This window comes from Cynoglossus semilaevis, chromosome 3, assembly GCF_000523025.1.
Source record: "Cynoglossus semilaevis isolate Cse_v1.0 chromosome 3, Cse_v1.0, whole genome shotgun sequence".
Taxonomy (NCBI): Eukaryota; Metazoa; Chordata; class Actinopteri; order Pleuronectiformes; family Cynoglossidae; genus Cynoglossus; species Cynoglossus semilaevis.
In genome coordinates this window covers 10,098,727-10,117,248 of record NC_024309.1, presented here as the reverse complement: position 1 = coordinate 10,117,248, position 18,522 = coordinate 10,098,727, and the positions used below count along the sequence as shown (strand labels likewise).

The window sequence follows — 18,522 nt, the reverse complement described above, 5'->3', positions numbered from 1 at the left end:
TTGAGAGAAGATCCAGGAGTTCCTCAGCTCCACCAACACCACCACCAGAGCCTCCAACAGCAGCAGCAGCAGCAGCAGCAGCAGACTCTCCAGACTGTTGCAGGGTATGGAAACACCGCAGAACAGAGCAGATATCACCTGCCATTCCCCTGGATGAAAACCACAAAGTCTCACTCACACACCTGGAGGGGCCAGTGGGCAGGTAATCCTCCAAACCCACGACTTTGTCATTCATGAATATAATCACTACAATAATTGTAATAGACAAATAGACAATTCTTCCCCGACATCATTTCAAAGTCAGCGATTTTGATCCTAAAACAATTCTCAGAAACAAACTTTCTCTTCATTTCTCCAAACGATCCTGGTGTTTCAGTTCACCGTGTCGGTCATTGTGTCCAAACATAGTCTTCATCGTTTGACATCACGAAAATGTTGGTTTTGCTCTTTACAAATATTATATAATATTTTCACAACAGTTCACATCATAAAGTCTCAAATGGTCAGCGTCTTAAGCTGTGAAAATATTTGATTTTTGCCAAAATTACTATAATTGTTCTCCAGCGAATACAGATTAAATCATATATCATGTTTAGTTTAATTTAATTCTAAACATGTGTTGAAACATGCGGAAATGTAAAGATTTGTGTTTATTTTTAGTCAAAACACGGTCACGTTTAATCCGAATTAATGACGTCTTCACCATATATATGCAGTACATATTAGTTAGTCTTTTTTTAAACAAAGATTCTCATTAAACCCATTCTCATTCTAACAAAACTAGTTTTACGCACAGGTCAAATCAGATTTGTTTTGTCACGTGTGAACTGAGTGGTAGAAAAAAAATCGGACTGTCTTATTTTAATTTACTTCCATAAAAACTCAATGTTAAAATTAACAAAAAAGAAAAAATCTATTAAAAAAAAAACAAAAATAAGAAATTTAAGAAAATGATTCTTGATTCATGTTAAATTATAAACTAAATGACTTATATTATTATTTTAATCTTTCTGTGTTTAAAATAAATATGTTTATAAACTGAAAACATCTTTCCTGCTCAGGGGTCTTTAACCACATGGTTCTGGACGATCCCTGATGAGTCCTAGACCAGTCCAGACTAAACCTACCTGGTCCACTGGTCCTGCCTTTATTTATTATTATTGCCCTTCACCTCGGCTTGAGTCCTTGACATTATGGCTGCACCCTTTATTTATTATTATTTATCATCATTTTATGACGCGTGCTTGGTTTCTTGGTGTTTTTACTGTCTGCGCCTGTGAAGCACCTTGGTCAGAAATGGAGGTGGAATTTGGAGTTAATGTAAATGTCAGGATTTCCACACGAGAACATGGAATCTCATGAGAATTCCAAAGCAAACAAACAAACAAACAACAACAACAAAATCACATTTTGCGTTTAGAATTGAACTGATAACTTGAGTAGGTTTAGTTGTTTAGTTTTCTGGTGAAGGATGAACGATGGTCTCTTCAATGACACAAAATAATTAAAAAAAACATATTCACCACTATAACTTTTATTGAATACAGGGCACCTTGGATAAGGGGGCTGTCATCCAGCCAGGAGGTCATGGGTTCGTCCCCACATGTGTTTCTGGGTATAATAAATATAATGATGATTATAATAAATATAATCATCATCATTCCGATTCCTTCTTATTATTAACGGGCTATTTATCCTGTGCACCATGAAGGTGTCATGGCGGTGTTCTTAACTCGTGTCAAAGTCAAACCTAAATATTTAATAGTTCATATGTTCATACACAAACATGTGTCTGTGACCTCAGGGCCCTACGTGATGACAGAGACCGAGGAAAACAAGCGCACCAGGACAGCCTACACCCGCGCTCAGCTGCTGGAGCTGGAGAAGGAGTTCCTCTTCAACCGCTACATCTCGCGGCCCCGCCGTGTGGAGCTGGCGCTGACCCTCAGTCTGACCGAGAGACACATCAAGATCTGGTTCCAGAACAGGCGTATGAAGTGGAAGAAGGAGGAGGACCGTAGGAAGGCGAGGGGAGGTGCCGACCCGGATCAGGACTCCTCCATCACCTCGGTAGACCAGGGCGATGTAGCTGCCGCGGCCACTGCAGCTGCGCCGCCGCCAGGAGGCGCCTCCTCCACGAACGGAGCTCACGCTGCCACCCCGCCGGTTTCCCCGCTGCACACTCACTCTCTGTCGGCCTCAGGGTGCAGAGAGTCAGCATAGACACACAACACGCACATAGAAACTAAAGATTACTGGGATTATTGTTGTTATTACTGTTTGTTTTTTTTACCTCCAAGAAAGACACATTTATCCACCTACTTTGCGCCTTTGTAAGTGAACCAACAGCTGCAGGAAATGTCACGGTGGAAAACGAAGACTTCCTTTGTGTTGGACGAATCAGGACTGGTGTCACATTTCTACGTGGATTAATTTTTGTCTTTTTGCTAAAGTGGCTAGTGTAAAAATATGTAAATTATTTCTATACTAACTTTCTATACTTAGAAGGATAAAAGAAAGGAGTCTTTCTTGCAAAAAACAAAAAAAAAAACAAAAACTGAAATGAATCAGAAGCTACACAAAAATTAGGAATAAATTTGAAAAATAAAAATAAATAGTCATAAATATAGCTACGGCAGAAAAAATAAAATAAGGTAAAAATTAAATTAAAAAAATGAAATGGTCCTGAATTTTTAATTTTTTTTATAATGATAGAAAAGCTCCTTGAATTAAACTGTTTTTTGACATAGAAATATCACAGTGTTTGAAGTAGAACTGGTGGAATGCAGATACATTTAAAGATAAAATGGATGTATAACATTCCACAATACTTCAAACAACACCACGAATATATAAAGGAGCAGTTTATCTGCATGAAAACGTCATTTCCCAACATTGAATTGATGACCAAAAGTTTAGACGCCTAAATGTCCTAAAAATAAAAACGGTGACAAAGAAAAATCAAAATTTTTATAATGAAATTATTTTATAAAAATAATTCAAATTAAACACATGAATTTATTTTCTTTTATGCCTAATTAAAAAGATGACACTAAACGTGTGTGAACCACTACATGGTGACAAAATACAAAACTAGACTAGAGTATTAACATAAAACAGGAAAAACTGCAGCATTTTCTTAATTATAATATTAAAAGTCAAAACTGTAAACAAAACACACCTTTTAGTCTCTCCTCCTCAGGTGGTTACAGATGTTTGAGGCAAATTCACCAAAACAAAATGGAACTAGGACAGTTAAAGTTCTGGGCTGTTTTTTTTTTGCTGTTTTGGACCTTGTTTTGGTCACATGTATTTTTCTGTTTTAATAATTCAAAAAACACTGCACTACATCATATTTTTTGCCCGTAAAGCTGGTGGGAACTGGCTTTCTTGCAGGTGTGGCAGAAGAATACTTTACATTTTGCTCAACTTGTCAGTGTTCACCAGGCCGTGGAGACGTAGGCTGCAGATCTTCTTCACCTCCTCTATGCCGCGCTCCCTCTCCAGCTCCACCTCATTCCCACAGCGCTCAGAAAGCTGCTGTAAAATCCTGTCTTTGTCGTTCATGCGAGCACAGATGACAAAAGGAAACCCAAACTTTGTCTTGTACTGCTGGTTGAGCTGAGCCATGCGTGAGGCTTCTGTGGACTCCAGTGCGTCCAGACCGGCTCTGGCCTGCTCCTCGTTGGACTCCTTGGTCAGGGTTCCTCTCTGGAGGTCCCTGCCAGCGAGGTCTGGGTGACACCTGAGGATTCCTTCTTTACCTGGACAGACATGACCAGTCAATACTGCACTGTAATGTCCACAGAACTGCTATTATCCTCTGATAAAAGAATTAAAACAACAGATCAGTGCAATCTCCCCACTGTAGGAAAAAAATAAACAAACAAGGCTGTAGCTTTAAGAACCACACGTCTTAGCTTAATTACATTTCCAGCTTGACCTGTTTTTTTTTTTGCTTCACTTTTGCTTCTCTTCCCAGTCTGCTTTGACAACCACAGACTCACAGGCAGAGCAGAAATATTGACAAGTATTTCTAAATGCTGCTAAAATGGTTTTGTGTCTCACCTGTTTCTGGCAGAGCATCAATGAAGTCACAGATTGCGGCCTCCAAGTCATTCAGACTGTTGAAAGGACGCTGTAGACAAACAGCAGCAGCAACGATGGTATAGTTTTCCACCACGTTGCCGAAAACACTTACAAAATCCTCGTATGGAAGACTGTTGACTGTGTTGATGTTCATTGTTGTCATTTGTTACGCTATAGCTTGTCTTTAGACACCAGCCTAGAGAGGCAGCAACCTGCTGTTGGAAGTAGGAAGGATATGAACACCAGCCTAACAGGTTTAGAGTACAGTCGTACATACTGTACCTGCTTTTATAGAAACTCCTCAGACACTGATTCATTTGTAAGTCAGTAGGGCTGTTTTCACCTGTCTTCACCTTTTCACTCCCATATCTCCAAACAAACAGTGAGTTTCAGTGAAATATTTGATACATCATCAAAAGCTTAACTGAATATTTTAAATTATAATGTTTTTGCAAGTAGGATTTTTTTTGTATTTCTTACTGCTGGATGCAATTTTATTTTTGAATCTAAGGTAGTGTCAGAGCCTTGCTGCTGTGTCATTGTCCATTTCCTCTACATAAAATCTTTATTTACAAATTCAAACTACTGTTCTATTATTATATAAGTATTCAGAAATTACACAGAAAATGCAGACATGTGGTTTTCATGAATGTTTTTTTTTAAGACAGCAATAAAAATTACAGCTTTTGACCATTTTAGTCGGTGAGGACTAGGGCTTGGACCCGCAGGTGGCAGATCTTCTTCACCTCCTCGATTGCACGCAAAAACTCCACCACGTACTCATTCCTGCAGCACTCAGACAGCTGCTGTAAAATCCTGTCTTTGTCGTTCATTCTAGCACAGATGATGAAGGGGAACCCGAACTTCTCCCAGTACTTGGTGTTCAGCTGGGTTATGTGCGAGGCCTCCCAGGACTGCAGTGTGTACAGTCCAGCTTGGGCCTGCTCCTCCTGTGACTCCCGGCTTAAGGTTCCTCCCTGCAGATCCCTGCCGGCAAGTTCTGAGTAGCACCTGAGCAGCCCCACCTTACCTGGTCACACAGCAAGTATTATTACAGTACGGTAATTTCAAATTGGAAAAGTATAAGACTGCATGTATGTGAGTATAAAGTGGAAAAGAAATGACCCAGCTCTGAATTAGACCAGAAGAATTTGGTTTGCTGGAAGATAAGTAGCGGTGACCTCCCTTGAATGTTATTCCCCAACTGCAAAACTGATATGTTCTGCTGAAGAAGATCTAATAACTAGCAATGAATTTCTTTAGAAAGTTTTTTTTTGTCTTTTTACCAACATTACAATTCAACAGAGAAATTACTTATTTTAACTTAAAAAAATTAAAAAAAAAATTCTAAAAACTCTCCTATTGGTCAGACCTACATCACCGGCTCATACAATAACTCTGTCACCTGCAGGTCTCTCTGCAGCCCCTTGGCATTAGCTCTATGTATATTAAACATATGTAAATAATAAAAAAACCCCTTTGTGACTAATACAAACCAACCAGTCAGTATACTTAGTAAATAGCAGTGCACCCTGCAGTGTCTAAAGTCACTTATCTGCTTTTCTGTGACTGTTTGATGGTGTTTTTTCAGATATTGAGTTTAACATAATGTAACTATTCACGGTCAACCTTGCCTGTAGCTGGATCAAAGTTAGAATTTGTATTTTTGAATATTTAAAACAGTACACACTGTACTGTTGACTTCATTCAAACAGTTAAAGTGCTCGTGGGGGTCTTGAATAATTTAATTTAACGATTAACAACACAGATGATAATTGGTGTCGGAGGCTGGTACAGTACGTGCTCCCTGAAAAATGTCAGTGTGTCTCTCACCTGATTCTGTCAGATCGTCGATGAAGTGATCAATGGCAACATGCATATCATTCAGAGAGTTAAAAGGACGCCGCGACCACAGAGCAGCAGCGATGAACGGGCTCTTCTCCACCACATTACCAAACACATTAAAATAATCTTCAAATGAAAGATTGTTGACTGCACTGATGTCCATTGTGTTTTTTAAATTTATAGCTGTTCTGTCACACCAAGGTTCTCGGAAAGCGAACCTATGAGGCAAACCTGGGTGTTACGATTTAATATGATTAAAGCTTGTGCTGTAGTTGAATTAGTGTCATATTCCATTGTTGACATAAGATTAAATCATCAGATCCGTCGTCAAAACCGCACTTACAACTTAAGTGCTTGCATCATCATTGGGTCTCTGCCTTTAGGCTAAGATTAAGTAGCGCCCACATTTACCTAGCCTATTTAGTCATTTATTTTCAACATTTGTAACTTTTTGTTTTTCTGTAGAATAACATATAAATGAGAAAAATCCAACTTGTCATATTAGCTATAATTTTGTAATTTTTGTTTATTTTATTGGGAGTCTCTCTTAAAAAAACAAAACACCTACTGTGTATAATTTTTGTTTATTAAGGTTGTAGTTCACATTAGTCAATAATTATAACTTGTTCCGAGCTTCAGTGTTCACCAGGCCGTGGAGACGTAGGCTGCAGATCTTCTTCACCTCCTCTATGCCGCGCTCCCTCTCCAGCTCCACCTCATTCCCACAGCGCTCAGAAAGCTGCTGTAAAATCCTGTCTTTGTCGTTCATGCGAGCACAGATGACAAAAGGAAACCCAAACTTTGTCTTGTACTGCTGGTTGAGCTGAGCCATGCGTGAGGCTTCTGTGGACTCCAGTGCGTCCAGACCGGCTCTGGCCTGCTCCTCGTTGGACTCCTTGGTCAGGGTTCCTCTCTGGAGGTCCCTGCCAGCGAGGTCTGGGTGACACCTGAGGATTCCTTCTTTACCTGGACGCACACAAAGAGGGAGAATCGTCACCCTGGGAACCAGCATTTCAGAGGTCAGAGGTCATGTTTACTCTGCTCGATGTGATCTTAACATGCATTGAATTTAACTGTAACTCTAATTTAACTGTGTAATGGTTATCAGCTGCAGCTCTTGCCTGGAGAACCTGTTATACAAGTGGAGAGCTTTTTAACTTAAACCTACAGAACCTTTCATTTGAGTGTGTTCTTCCCTGTTGTCTCACTTCTCAGAACATTTGGTTGCCCACTCATTTGTCCGACCATTGCACAAAATCCATCCATCCATCCATCCATCCATTTTCATCCGCTTATCCGTTACCGGGTTGCGGGGGCAGCAGTCGCCACCCAAATCACATTGCACCGTACCTAAACCTTCCTGCAGGTGGTGAGTTCACTGGAAGGTACCAACCGCCCTAACCGGGATTCAAACTTGCCCAGGAGGTGAACCCTGGGGTTTCACACCAATGACAGAGACGTTGCCTCTGGGCCAAAGCGCCACCCCATTGCACAAAATAATATTTTAAATCCAGATTTAAAAATTAGACCACAGAGTATCAGTATCAACCTGCGTCCTTCACACGGTTTCAGACTCAAATGTCTTCAGTCATGGAGGGTAGAGTAACCTCAGCTGAACTTATTATCTAACAATAGCTTAACAACAGATCTACTGGCACAGAAAAAAAAACAAACATCAGTTGAATGTGAAGTTGACGATGGGAACGATTTGATATAGAAAAAATATTATCTCACCGGATTGTGGTAGAGCATCAATAAACTCGCTAATCGCAGCCTCCAGACTGTTCAAACTGTTGAAAGGACGCTGTGAACACACTGCAGCTGCGACAATAGGACATTTCTCCACCACATTCCCAAAAACACTAACAAAATCTTCATAGTGGAGGGAGTTTACTGCGGTTATGTCCATGTCTGTGTGTGTCTGTGTCTGTGTCTGCTACACACAGGGTTAAAGCTGACCTTTGGACCGGAGAGGTCAATACCCTGCTGAGCAGGGAACACTGTGGGAACATCAGCCTCTGTTCAGGTGGTTACTGATTCCATGAGCAATACCCACATTCAATTTTTTTTTTTACTAGTTTAAACTCTGAGCAGTTCGTCAAAATACTCTGAGGTTTGGCTTCCTGTGTTATGATTCCAGTTCTTTGTGGTTTCTCTCTTTCAGTTTTCTTGTGTTTCAGCCTGTGTTCTCTGGTTCGCTCCTTATTTCATGGGCCCATGGCCACCCTCGTCTACCTGCCCCCGTCCACCATGTTTCCTTCCAAGGTGACCTTCTAACCATACCCACCCGTGTCTGTGTACGGTATATACCCCTTTCTTATTTTCCCTTGTTGCCTGTTCAATCAGTTAAACCAGCCTTATCTCTTGACTTCACTGTTGACACAAAAATATGATTCTTGACAGCAGATGAAAGTCAAATATTTGCAAGTAATAACTTTTTAATGCAAACATTAAAAGATAATTTTATTAATTATGAAGTAAAGTACATTTGATTGCAGGTGTAGAGGTTCATAACAAAAGAGGGAGATATATGGTATAAAGGACATGGAATGACAAATTGAATCAAATATCAAACTTCAGAGTTAACAGAGTTAAACAGTAAAAAAATAGCCCAAAATCATGTTTAATTGTATAAAAAGGAAATAGTCACTGTCTGTTGTAACACATTTTGGATCATTGAGCACTTTACCAAATATGCTGTAGACATAATGCAGATTAATGCAGCGATTTTAGGCAAATATTAAAAAAAAAAAACCTCAAAAAATATATAAAAACAGCAACAATAACACAAATGTTATTTGGCCTGTTTTACACAAATATAACAAATGAGCATTGCATTTATATTGAATAGAAATTAGCTTTATAGATGGAACACTAACATGGCCATCCAATGAAATGGTGGTGGCTGCAGTTGACTTCAGCTCATTTGAGACCTCTGTAATATTCAAAGGTATTTTATAAACATATGGAAATTCAATCCCCGAATAGCATCAGATTTTATATAAATAGAAAGCAGTGCATTTTAGCTTCTGAGAAAAGAAAGTATTGTATAAAAGGTAAAAAATAGGATCTGATCATCAGCATACACTCAGATAAAGATCTTTACTCAACGTCACATTTCTTCAGTAGTTTCTCCTCAGCTGTATCAAAAACCTCTGCCTTGTTTTCTTTAGTTTCATGTGTTGAACAGTAGTCATTAAGTGACTGTGCCGTTTTCTCCTTTGCCAAAATTTCCAAAGTTGCAGGTGCATTCTGGTATTCGCTGGACGTTTGGTCCATCATGTTGTGGTAGAGCTGAAAGAGGAAGAAAGTTTGTCAAGAAGAAGGAAGAAGAAGAAGGAGCAGAGGAGTCATTTCACCATAAGGTCAGCAACATTTAGATCCTCTTCTCATAGAGAAAGGAGAAGGACTTGAACTCTGGGCGGGAACACGGCCTCACCTTCTCCTCACTGTCTGTCAGCTGGTTGCACATGAAGGACACCAGTTTGGAGAAGGACGGACGTTTGGAAGGTTCCAGAGCCCAGCACATGCACATGGTCTCGTACCTAACAGAGGAAGAAAGAATCATGTGGTCACATGGTTGAATTAGATACATGTGACCCACATGTGTCATAAACATGGACTAATTAGAATACAAAGTAACAATTCAGTTCTGGTTAAATATATGGTTGTATTACTGACACCAGCATCTATATTCATACATATGCAGTTAATGTGTTGTTGTTTCTAACCACAGCCTCGCCCATAACAGACATTGACAAACTTTTGTATCAGTTCCCTTTAGAAAATGGTCAATTGCCAGATGCCAGTTCAAGTTTTACTTGTTACAGTTTTTACAGTGTTGTATAATTATGTACCATATCAAATATGTGGACAAACATTAGGACACGTACACAGACTCATTGGCGTAGTACGGACACTCCATCTTGAACCCACTCTCGATCATGGAATAGAACGCGTGATCCACCTTAATCCCGGGGTATGGAGTAACACCTGCACAATGCACCAACAAAGGAGATTTATACCTGTTTGTTTGTTGAATGATTAACATTGCATGTGGACGGCACTTGTCAGTGAAAGCTACCGAGTGAGAAGATTTCCCAGAGCAGAATGCCATACGCCCAGACGTCACTCTTCATGGTGTACATGCCCTGAAAGATGCTCTCCGGCGCCATCCACTTCACTGGTAAACGCACCTTCGGTGAGTGAAGGAAACCACAGTTAAACCACACTCAACCTAACGTGTGAAAAGTGGTGGATTAGGGCGTCGACAGAGAAACAGCGTTGTCATTTCACATACATTTCCTCTCACAACGTAGTTGCAGTCGTTGTCGATGTCGCGGGCCAGACCGAAGTCTCCAATCTTCACCAGTCGACCTTTTGTCACCAGGACGTTGCGAGCGGCCAAATCCCTGTGGATGCACTGGAGACAGATACAAGCGCCGGTCAGTAAATGACTCTGTATCACACGCTCAGTCACAGTACACAAGGGACGATGGCCAAAAATACAGTGTAAATGATTTGCACTGCACACCTTTGGGCAAGTGGTTATTATTGTTACCCTTCACATGACTTTGGCTACATCCCAGGTTTTAGCTTTAACACAGAGTAATTATATATAAATCTTAGAATAGTGTTGTCATGGGGTACTGAGGCCAAAAGACAAAACAGCTATCAACACAAAGTCAGGGATCCTTTGGTAAAAAATATTATATTTTTATAAATATAAATATTATACACAAATACTACAGACTACGGTGTGTTTGTGAATCAGACTAATGCAATTTGTCTTTGATGAAACATTGAAAATCAACATCTTTGTCTGTGAATAGACCAAATGTGGGACAGAAATGTCCCGGTTGTCTCTTACATTCTTGGAGGACAGGAACTCCATGCCTTTGGCCACTTGGAAGGCGAAGCTGAGCAGGTCATCAAAGGTCAGGGCCTGCAGGTCATCTGTTTCATCGTCCTCTTTCTCATACATCTCTGCAGAAGTTTGCAGGAAAACAAAATCTATACATATTTGTATACAGTAACACGTATATTTATTTTTCTTTCTTTGTTTTTTTTTATTACCTTCATATTCGTTCATCTCACAGGCTATGGACAGGAGGCCAACATCCTCCTGCCCCCTGGTGGCTGTAGAGTACATGGGAACATAGGGGTCCACTGCTGTTTTTTGGTCACTGTGAAAATCCATTTGTCAAATTGTGTTGAGTTTTAAACTGAAATGTGGAGGCAGGTGGCCTTCGTTTCCTCATTTGCATGCACCTGACCTTGAATTTCCCTGAGGCTGTAGGTTTTGGTAGAGGCTGCTGAAACGATCCTTGTTGAACGCGTCAGTCACAGACTTGTAGTAACGCTCACTGTTGTTCTTCAGGTAGTTCAGGAGGTCTCCGTTATGGCAGTACTGGAAAATCAGGTAAATGGGTCCTGGGAGTGGGGCGAGGGGGGTGGAGGGAGACAAACAATGTTCGCACTAGCAGTTAGGTGACTGCAGCACATTCTAGTTGTAGTAAATGAAGTAAATAAAATTACAAACAGCAAATTTAGTCTCCTGTGACACAAATAAATAAAATATTAAATAAGCTTAATGTCCTAAGGGGGCCTGCCCCGCATTTTGGGAACCACCGCACCACGTGACTGTTCGTAGGAAAGAACACCTGCTATTGGGTGTTGTTTGTTTATTGTGCATGTGTGACTCGTTGCCGTGACTGTACCAATGTCTGTGCAGGCTCCCAGCAGGTTGACGATGTTATTGTGCTGACCGATGTGGGTCAGCATCTTGAGCTCCGACATCAAAGCCTCTTTCTCCACCATCTCGTGTTTCTCTGTTGGAACAAAAACCATAGCGGCCTTTGAACTGACCTCTCCATAACACTGGAACTTATTCAACCAGCACTTGTTTATGAGACCTATGCAAACTAACATCTACATCTGATTTTCTCTGGAGGGGATTCATGCAAATTGCCTTTACCTTGTCGAGCGGCCCCTCATTTCACCCACTCTGTGGCCATACAGCTAAACTTAACATACGGGAGGGAACCTATCCAAGAATATAGTCATGGAAGTCTGACCTTTGAGCATCTTGACAGCCACCTGCTGCGAGACTCCAGGTTTGTTGATACCATAGGCCGTAGCTTGGACAACCATGCCAAAAGCCCCAGAGCCCAGTTTTTTACCTGCAGAGGAACCAGGCACATCCTGTGTGAGATTTCAAAATGACTTGGTTTTCACTTCCTTCAATATACTTTTGTTTTTATTCGAATGTACAGCCCTTCTACATATGGACATACTGGACAAAAAACACAATATTCAAAGACTAGATGTAGCTAATGTGAGTAAACTGAAGTCCTCTCCGCCTGAGAAGATACGATGTCCCTGTAAGTCCTACATGATGGTCACTGGTTTTTATCTGTCCTCTACTTTTAAATGTTCACAGCATGGTGTATATATATCTATTATTTGTGTTATCACCAGGGCTGTCAAAAGGAACCAAATTAATCAGATTAAAAATAAATAAAAAATAGATTTTTAAGAGAAATAATAGAAATAGTTATTTATTATAATAATATTACAAGTCTGCATTTGGCAACACACACCACACTGGTAATCACTCATCTAGACCTGAATCAGGTGGAAAAAACAAATGTTTGTTTGACTTTACAGGTGCACCTGTGGATTTTCCTGGGAAAACTAATGACACAGAGGTACACATAATGGACAGGTTCACTATAGGGCCCTCTGATGCAAATCTTTTTTAACTAACTCCCAAGTACATTCTCTATTCAAATTCATAACGGCCCCTCGCCTAAGCCAATCTGTGAACAAGCACACAGACTGAAGGGCAAGGGCTAGGTCACTGGATTAGCCAGAGTAGCATCAAGTTACCATAACATGTCATATTCCCCCATCACATCACATCAACTGCACAACAAACACATTATCAGTTTAGTCTGTATGTTTTTAAGATCTGTTGGGTTATATTCAAATGTTGTTGAGGTTTGCATCTCGGCCTGTCCTGTTGGTGAAAATTAGCATGAAGTGTCAAACACACTGTTCCTGCTCTTTTAATAACTCAAAACAAACACTCTTCAGGTCTGAAGTCATGGACTGTGTGAGCCATACCCAGTTCTAGGTTCTCTCTGGGAAATTCCCATTTCTTGTCGTACTCAAAGTCCTTAAAGTTGATGTAGATGTAGTCATTGTCGCTGGGTCCCACCATCTGGATCATCTGCAGGTGGGGCTTGTACTGGGGTTTCTGTTAGAAGCAGAGGGAAGATGTCACTCTCTTTTTTTGTGTGTATTTGTTTTTATATGACAGTTTCTGACCGTTACCTTCTTTTTGACAAAGTACATCAGCAGGACACTGACAAAGGCCAAGGCCAGGAGCAGGACGAAGGTCCCAACTTTCAGAAGCTTCATGTGGTTATTATTGGAATCATTAACACCTACGAACACAAAAGGGTAGCCGTAAAGGTGTCTTATGATAATGCTAACCAAAAATGTTGCGAATTATTGTTTACATTTAGATGTTTATACCTCTAAAAGCCTCGGGTGACGGTGGGTAGTTAACTGAAGAGGAACACCAGAAGCCTGCAGAGTTTTGGAGGCAAAACTTTACCTGGCTTCCATTCCCTTGCTCTCTTCCGAGTGAACTCCACTGTGTTTTTTGGCAGAAGGTGTCAGTGTCTGTGTGTGAGGATTCTGGGATTTCTTTGTATTGGTAATCATCTTCACAGCTGAAGGATTAGGGACATAAGAACGTTTAAATCTCTTTTCCTTAAGGCAGTATTAAATACCGTTTTTATGAGATAATTTTTTTCATTTTGTAATCGAGTTGCTGTAAGGCAGCAAACCTCATTAGTTTGCTTTGATGAAGCTTTTATGTCTCATTAGATCAAACTCATATTATAGTCATGTCACCCTCTCCCCAGGGACAGTTTGGACTTACTTGCAACGTTGATTTTTACATTAGAATTGACAAAAAAAGTTTTTTTTTTCTGACTGTAATCATACCTGTCATTTGACGAGGAACACAACATCCAGGTGTAATTTGCTGGGACGAGACTCACAGTCTCAACAATGAGGGTATCATCAATGTTGTTAAACCCGAAATTGAAGTTTGGTTTATCTAAAACAAAGGGCAAAAGTAATAATACCTGTGCATGAAAGTTGAATAATTGTGTGTGGAACAAAAGCCTTTTTGCTTCATGATACACATCTTACCCACAACGCACACTGATATAGTCTTTGTTTCCTCTTTTCCTCCGGCTTCAGCGTGTAACTTGTAGTCCCCTGATATGAGCCGTGTGCACAGTTTCACGCTCCTAAAACAAGGGTCAGTTAATCTCCACATTCAACCGTTCCCAGATGGAGATGGATTAGAGAACTACAAACGCCACCTGACAATCGTACCTTTGTGTTGTTACCCATTTTTTCAGCATGCATTTGGTGATGGTTTTATCGGGAGCCTCCCAGAAGCAGTTCTGCAGCACAGGGTGGTAGGAAACATCGGCCTCCAAACAGGTCCTGCTTGAATTCTCAGCTGGAACAATCTTGCTCTCATTCAAGTGGACGGAGAGGAAACCTTCGGCTGAGAGGGTCCAAAGGCAAAATCAGAATGTGTACAGGAAAGACAGATGTAAGGAATTCATATTTGTTCAGGAAAAAAGCTGGGGTTTTGTTTAAAGTAACATTACTAACCTCTCACTTGGACCTGAAGAGATTTTGTTTTGTTTTTTGGACTCCTGCAGGTGTAGGTTCCACTGTCCTCCACCCTGATTGACTTGATGAACAGGTAGGTCATCCTTGTTTGATAATGGGAGTCATTTTTGATGCACATCTTAAAAAATAACACACACACACTTTTAAAACATTAAATGATTTGTAGGTTTAAATATTTAGAGTAATTTATTCAAAGGTCAAAGGTTTTTTTCCATCTTATCTTCCATCCTGACATAAGATAAGTAGATAAATGAATTTAAATGAACAGATGGTACCTTCTTTTCAACTGTAGAAGAGCAAACGTCATCAGCACCTAGCGCCTTGCCGTCTTTCTCCCACACAGGTGACGGGGGTCTCAACTGCAGTATTCTGGATCGAAGCAGTAGCGACTGACCAGGACTCAGAATCAGGTTAGAAACCTCAGTGTCTTTCATGACATCACTCTCAAGATCTGAAGACAGTCACAGAACAGCATGGTGTCATGCAACATACTTGAAGGTCTTGTATTGTATTTTAACATCTCTTTACTATTTCCCTTCCACTACATGTCCCCGGGCTGTAAAATGCTGTTTGTTTGATCTTTTCTAGTTTAAAGAGGAAAACAAAACTTAATAGTAACTTTGCTTAGGCAATTATTTATTGTTGGACAAACTTCAGAGGCTTTTCTACTATCTCTCTAAGTACAGTATTAAATTACCATAGTCGTACAGCTGAGTGCATTCTTGATTTTCAGTAGTAGCACAGCACATGACCTCAGTGTCGTAATATTTGGTTGTACTTATTGTGCTCTCTGCTCTTCGGCTGTGGTTTGTAGGGACATCTGTTGCAGCCTGTTTTCTGTTTAAAGAAGAATAAAGTTGATTATTGACAATACCCAACAAGGTATAATGACACTACACAACGCACGCCAAATTGTGCATATTGAATAATTACCCTCTTACCCCAACCACTCAAGTGTAGGCCTGGAGCAGCCCTCTGAAACGCATTTAAAATACGGGGATCTTCTGTTTATGTTGACCTGATCCAGCAGCAGCTGCGGCTTTGTGGGACGTCCTATTAAAATGGATATTTTTTAGCTGGTACCCTAAAGTTATTAATCTATCTGTAATAAACAGTCTGGTATTATCGAGGAATCCCCAACCATTGTGCCGTGGCACACTAGTGTGCCCTGAGAGATCATCATGCAGTAGAAAATAATCAAATTTCATTTAATGGTCTGAAAAATATTATTTATTTAGTGAAATAATAATTTTTTTTTAATAAGTTTTTTTCTTTGTCAATGCAACAGTTACAGACAGAATAATTGAATCCTATTTCTTTCTTTGATGGTTTGCCATTCAAATGTACTAATGTTAAAACACATGTCATAGCTGAAAAAATGTTGGGAAACACTGTTATAATTATTGTACAGTAGCAGGTGATCCATTACCCATAACATGAAGGGAGACAGTAACTGAGTACGTGTTTCCATTCGTGGTTTCACAACTGATCGTGTACTCTCCAGAGTCTGCCTCGGCAAGTGGTGGCAGGACAATGGAGTTTGGCCTTTTACTGTAACATATGGAAAAAAACATTTAGCAAATATTTATGCCAAATGTTAGAAAAGTGTTAGAGTTCTAATTAAACTTATTAAACTTAAAAAAACAGACTATCCTTTCTTCCAGAGATCTCAGGAAATGAAACAATTTTTTGGCCTTTTTTCCAATTTTGTTTTTTGGTCCTGTAGCATTCTAGGATTAAATATTAAAATAAATTAAACAATTTTCCTGGATTTTAGTTCTGACTCCAGATATTTCACCTCATTCAAAAAGTTTTGATTACTGCCCAGAAGATCATTTTAATTATCCATATGATCCTGATCATTCGCCCGTAAGAATAAATAAATTAAGACAAAATTCACATACACAGTCACCAGGGTCACATTTTCTCGGATCCAGCCACAGACATTGTTTTCAGTGAAGCCTGATAGTGATATGTTCAGTCTCTTGCCAGCACACACTTCGAGGCTGACAGGATGAGATGCATTCAAATGATTTGCTGGTGCAAAACACACCGCCTGAAAGACAAACCCATGGCATTTATAAACTCTGTTCCAACTAAATCCATTTTGGTGGTATGGAAATACAATCAGTGAGAATTTGCCTTCTGGTAAACAGAAATGAAACACAAATCATTACAGTCAGGTTTGTGACATTTCCTCTCAGTTCTTTTTTTTTTTTTGGGTTATTTTTTTAGTTTTTCTTTGCATGAATTACCTTCACAAGACACTCAAACATGTGCTTTTTTATGGAGAAGTCTATATGTGGTAATTTAGTTTTTCAAAGAAGCCAACAGAGATAGATTGATATGCTACAGACCAGTTTAAACATTATGATAGCTAGATAGCTGTTACCTCATGACTGGACACACATGGTGCTGCAGTCTGTGCTGCAACAAGAGCTGAGCAGAGAACTCCAACACCACTGATCAGGAGAAGAGCGGCTTTCAGAGAAAGAAAAAATATTTTTTAAATCATAAAAAAGAAATATGCCAGTATGCACCTGTAATTTGAAATAAATAATTTAAATATATATATTTTGATTAAAGAATCTGGTCAACTTTTTAGTAAGCTGCGTCAATTTCAGTTCAGCAACTGTTGAAATAGCTCAGGGGCAAATAATCCTCTTGAGATGCTTAAACCTTTAAGTAAAGCTACATGCAAATACACTGAATGCAGTACAGTAGTAATGAAATCTGACCTTGGTATTTAAAGATCCTAACACACTAGACTGTTTTTTAGTACCTGGATCAATACCTCAAGAAATAAGTTGTGTTTTGGCTTTCATGATCTATTAGTTTTGACTAATGGTCCTGATATACTGTATGTTTATGAGGTTGACCCTTCGGACCGAAAAATAAATAGTAAAGAAATAATAAACACCATTTCTCACCTGCAGTCATCTTCTCCTCTGCACTTGATGCTGTGTTTCCTCTCACATAACTGACAATAACTTTCATGTAATCTTCAGTTCACCTTCCTTTTTAAAACAGTGGTGACATCACTGGCTCCGCCCAGTATCTGTTGCTCTTGACAGGATTCAGTGCAACAATATTTATTTTGTTTCTTTCTTCTTTTGCTGTTTGTTTACCTGCAAGGCAAATTCTTATTTGTGTAATTAATTCCTGTCTCTAAAATAATATCAAAGGCATAGGAACGGGAACAAATGTTTGTTATAGGTGTGTTTTCAACAGTTGTTGCTTTAAAGCATTTGTCTAACATGCAATGGATTTTAAATAATGTAGTCCTTCTTGTTATCATTACGAATTCACCGAAAGAAAAGTATATGTTTGATAAATATAAATGAATGTACCTTGAACATAACAAGGCCATCATTTACAACTGTTGACCCAACTGTTGGTAGATGAACTGACAAAAAATATGATTAACTAAAACAATGAAAGTTTTTTATGGTCCTATTTTCTCCAGTGTAAAGTCTTCACTAAAAACTATGAAGCATTCTTTTTATTCTTATAATGTGTCACTACCTGTCACCTTAATGCACCCCTATTTAAAAACATGAAATAAACAGGGGCTGAAAGAAGAAGTGGTCTCTTTGGTCGGCTTAGAGTCTATTGCAACATCTCGTGTTTTTCTTTTTTATTATTTAACATTTTTCATTTGCTTGTTTGATTCTATACCTGATAAAAACTTGATCATTTTGGTAATATATTTTTTATTTCAGTCCACAATAGTGTTGCACTTTTTACACCTGTTGCATCATGATTCGTGTCATAAATCATACATTAGCTGTGTGTATTAGGTTTTAATAATTGTAACGTCCATGCATTGCATTTCCTGTTATCATTTTGAATCGGTAACAC

At 39.4% G+C, this 18,522-nt stretch overlaps 5 protein-coding genes across 5 annotated transcripts in view; 1 reads left to right on the top strand and 4 right to left on the bottom strand.

The window, feature by feature from the left end:
- Window positions 1–2,482, top strand: part of pdx1 (pancreatic and duodenal homeobox 1) — a 5,054-nt gene extending 2,572 nt beyond the window's left edge. Inside the window, exons 2-3 of the mRNA XM_017031464.2 lie at window positions 1–202; window positions 1,805–2,482. The exon at window positions 1–202 is cut by the window's left edge and continues 1,323 nt beyond it. Coding sequence (XP_016886953.1) covers window positions 1–202; window positions 1,805–2,223 — 621 coding nt within the window. The 3' untranslated portion in view covers window positions 2,224–2,482. The remainder of the gene's footprint in view (window positions 203–1,804) is intronic.
- An 894-nt stretch (window positions 2,483–3,376) lies between these two features.
- Window positions 3,377–4,495, bottom strand: LOC103377253 (2-oxo-4-hydroxy-4-carboxy-5-ureidoimidazoline decarboxylase-like). Its single transcript, XM_008308001.3, has 2 exons — window positions 4,069–4,495; window positions 3,377–3,764 (listed from the first exon to the last, which is right to left on the bottom strand). Exons 1-2 carry the CDS (start codon window positions 4,250–4,252, stop codon window positions 3,415–3,417), a joined length of 534 nt encoding a protein of 177 aa, XP_008306223.1. The 5' UTR covers window positions 4,253–4,495; the 3' UTR covers window positions 3,377–3,414.
- Window positions 4,496–4,784: 289 nt separating this feature from the next.
- LOC103377254 (2-oxo-4-hydroxy-4-carboxy-5-ureidoimidazoline decarboxylase-like) lies at window positions 4,785–6,097 on the bottom strand. Its single transcript, XM_008308002.1, has 2 exons — window positions 5,923–6,097; window positions 4,785–5,119 (listed from the first exon to the last, which is right to left on the bottom strand). The coding sequence occupies exons 1-2, from the start codon at window positions 6,095–6,097 to the stop codon at window positions 4,785–4,787; spliced, it is 510 nt and encodes a 169-aa protein (XP_008306224.1).
- A 402-nt stretch (window positions 6,098–6,499) lies between these two features.
- LOC103377256 (2-oxo-4-hydroxy-4-carboxy-5-ureidoimidazoline decarboxylase) lies at window positions 6,500–7,890 on the bottom strand. Its single transcript, XM_008308003.3, has 2 exons — window positions 7,669–7,890; window positions 6,500–6,900 (listed from the first exon to the last, which is right to left on the bottom strand). The coding sequence occupies exons 1-2, from the start codon at window positions 7,841–7,843 to the stop codon at window positions 6,551–6,553; spliced, it is 525 nt and encodes a 174-aa protein (XP_008306225.1). The 5' UTR covers window positions 7,844–7,890; the 3' UTR covers window positions 6,500–6,550.
- Window positions 7,891–8,354: 464 nt separating this feature from the next.
- LOC103377257 (fms related receptor tyrosine kinase 3) lies at window positions 8,355–17,681 on the bottom strand. The gene is made up of 24 exons (XM_008308004.3): window positions 17,592–17,681; window positions 17,054–17,142; window positions 16,566–16,717; window positions 16,091–16,212; window positions 15,603–15,714; window positions 15,359–15,498; window positions 14,937–15,112; window positions 14,641–14,779; window positions 14,353–14,530; window positions 14,164–14,264; window positions 13,954–14,068; window positions 13,477–13,676; window positions 13,273–13,385; window positions 13,063–13,195; window positions 12,012–12,116; window positions 11,655–11,765; window positions 11,211–11,367; window positions 11,011–11,120; window positions 10,805–10,920; window positions 10,235–10,357; window positions 10,019–10,130; window positions 9,828–9,927; window positions 9,374–9,479; window positions 8,355–9,228 (listed from the first exon to the last, which is right to left on the bottom strand). The coding sequence occupies exons 1-24, from the start codon at window positions 17,656–17,658 to the stop codon at window positions 9,037–9,039; spliced, it is 3,069 nt and encodes a 1,022-aa protein (XP_008306226.2). The 5' UTR covers window positions 17,659–17,681; the 3' UTR covers window positions 8,355–9,036.
- Between the last annotated feature and the right edge of the window lie 841 nt (window positions 17,682–18,522).

Coding starts and splice junctions, on each gene's coding strand:
- LOC103377253 (XM_008308001.3), bottom strand. CDS start 4,252: ATGACAACAATGAACATCAACACAGTCAACAGTCTTCCATACGAGGAT. Junction 3,765..4,068: donor TGATGCTCTGCCAGAAACAG/GTGAGACACAAA, acceptor ATGTCTGTCCAG/GTAAAGAAGGAATCCTCAGG.
- LOC103377254 (XM_008308002.1), bottom strand. CDS start 6,097: ATGGACATCAGTGCAGTCAACAATCTTTCATTTGAAGATTATTTTAAT. Junction 5,120..5,922: donor CGACGATCTGACAGAATCAG/GTGAGAGACACA, acceptor CTGTGTGACCAG/GTAAGGTGGGGCTGCTCAGG.
- LOC103377256 (XM_008308003.3), bottom strand. CDS start 7,843: ATGGACATAACCGCAGTAAACTCCCTCCACTATGAAGATTTTGTTAGT. Junction 6,901..7,668: donor TGATGCTCTACCACAATCCG/GTGAGATAATAT, acceptor GTGTGCGTCCAG/GTAAAGAAGGAATCCTCAGG.
- LOC103377257 (XM_008308004.3), bottom strand. CDS start 17,658: ATGAAAGTTATTGTCAGTTATGTGAGAGGAAACACAGCATCAAGTGCA. Junction 11,368..11,654: donor GGGAGCCTGCACAGACATTG/GTACAGTCACGG, acceptor CCCCACTCCCAG/GACCCATTTACCTGATTTTC. Junction 9,480..9,827: donor TACTACGCCAATGAGTCTGT/GTACGTGTCCTA, acceptor TTCCTCTGTTAG/GTACGAGACCATGTGCATGT.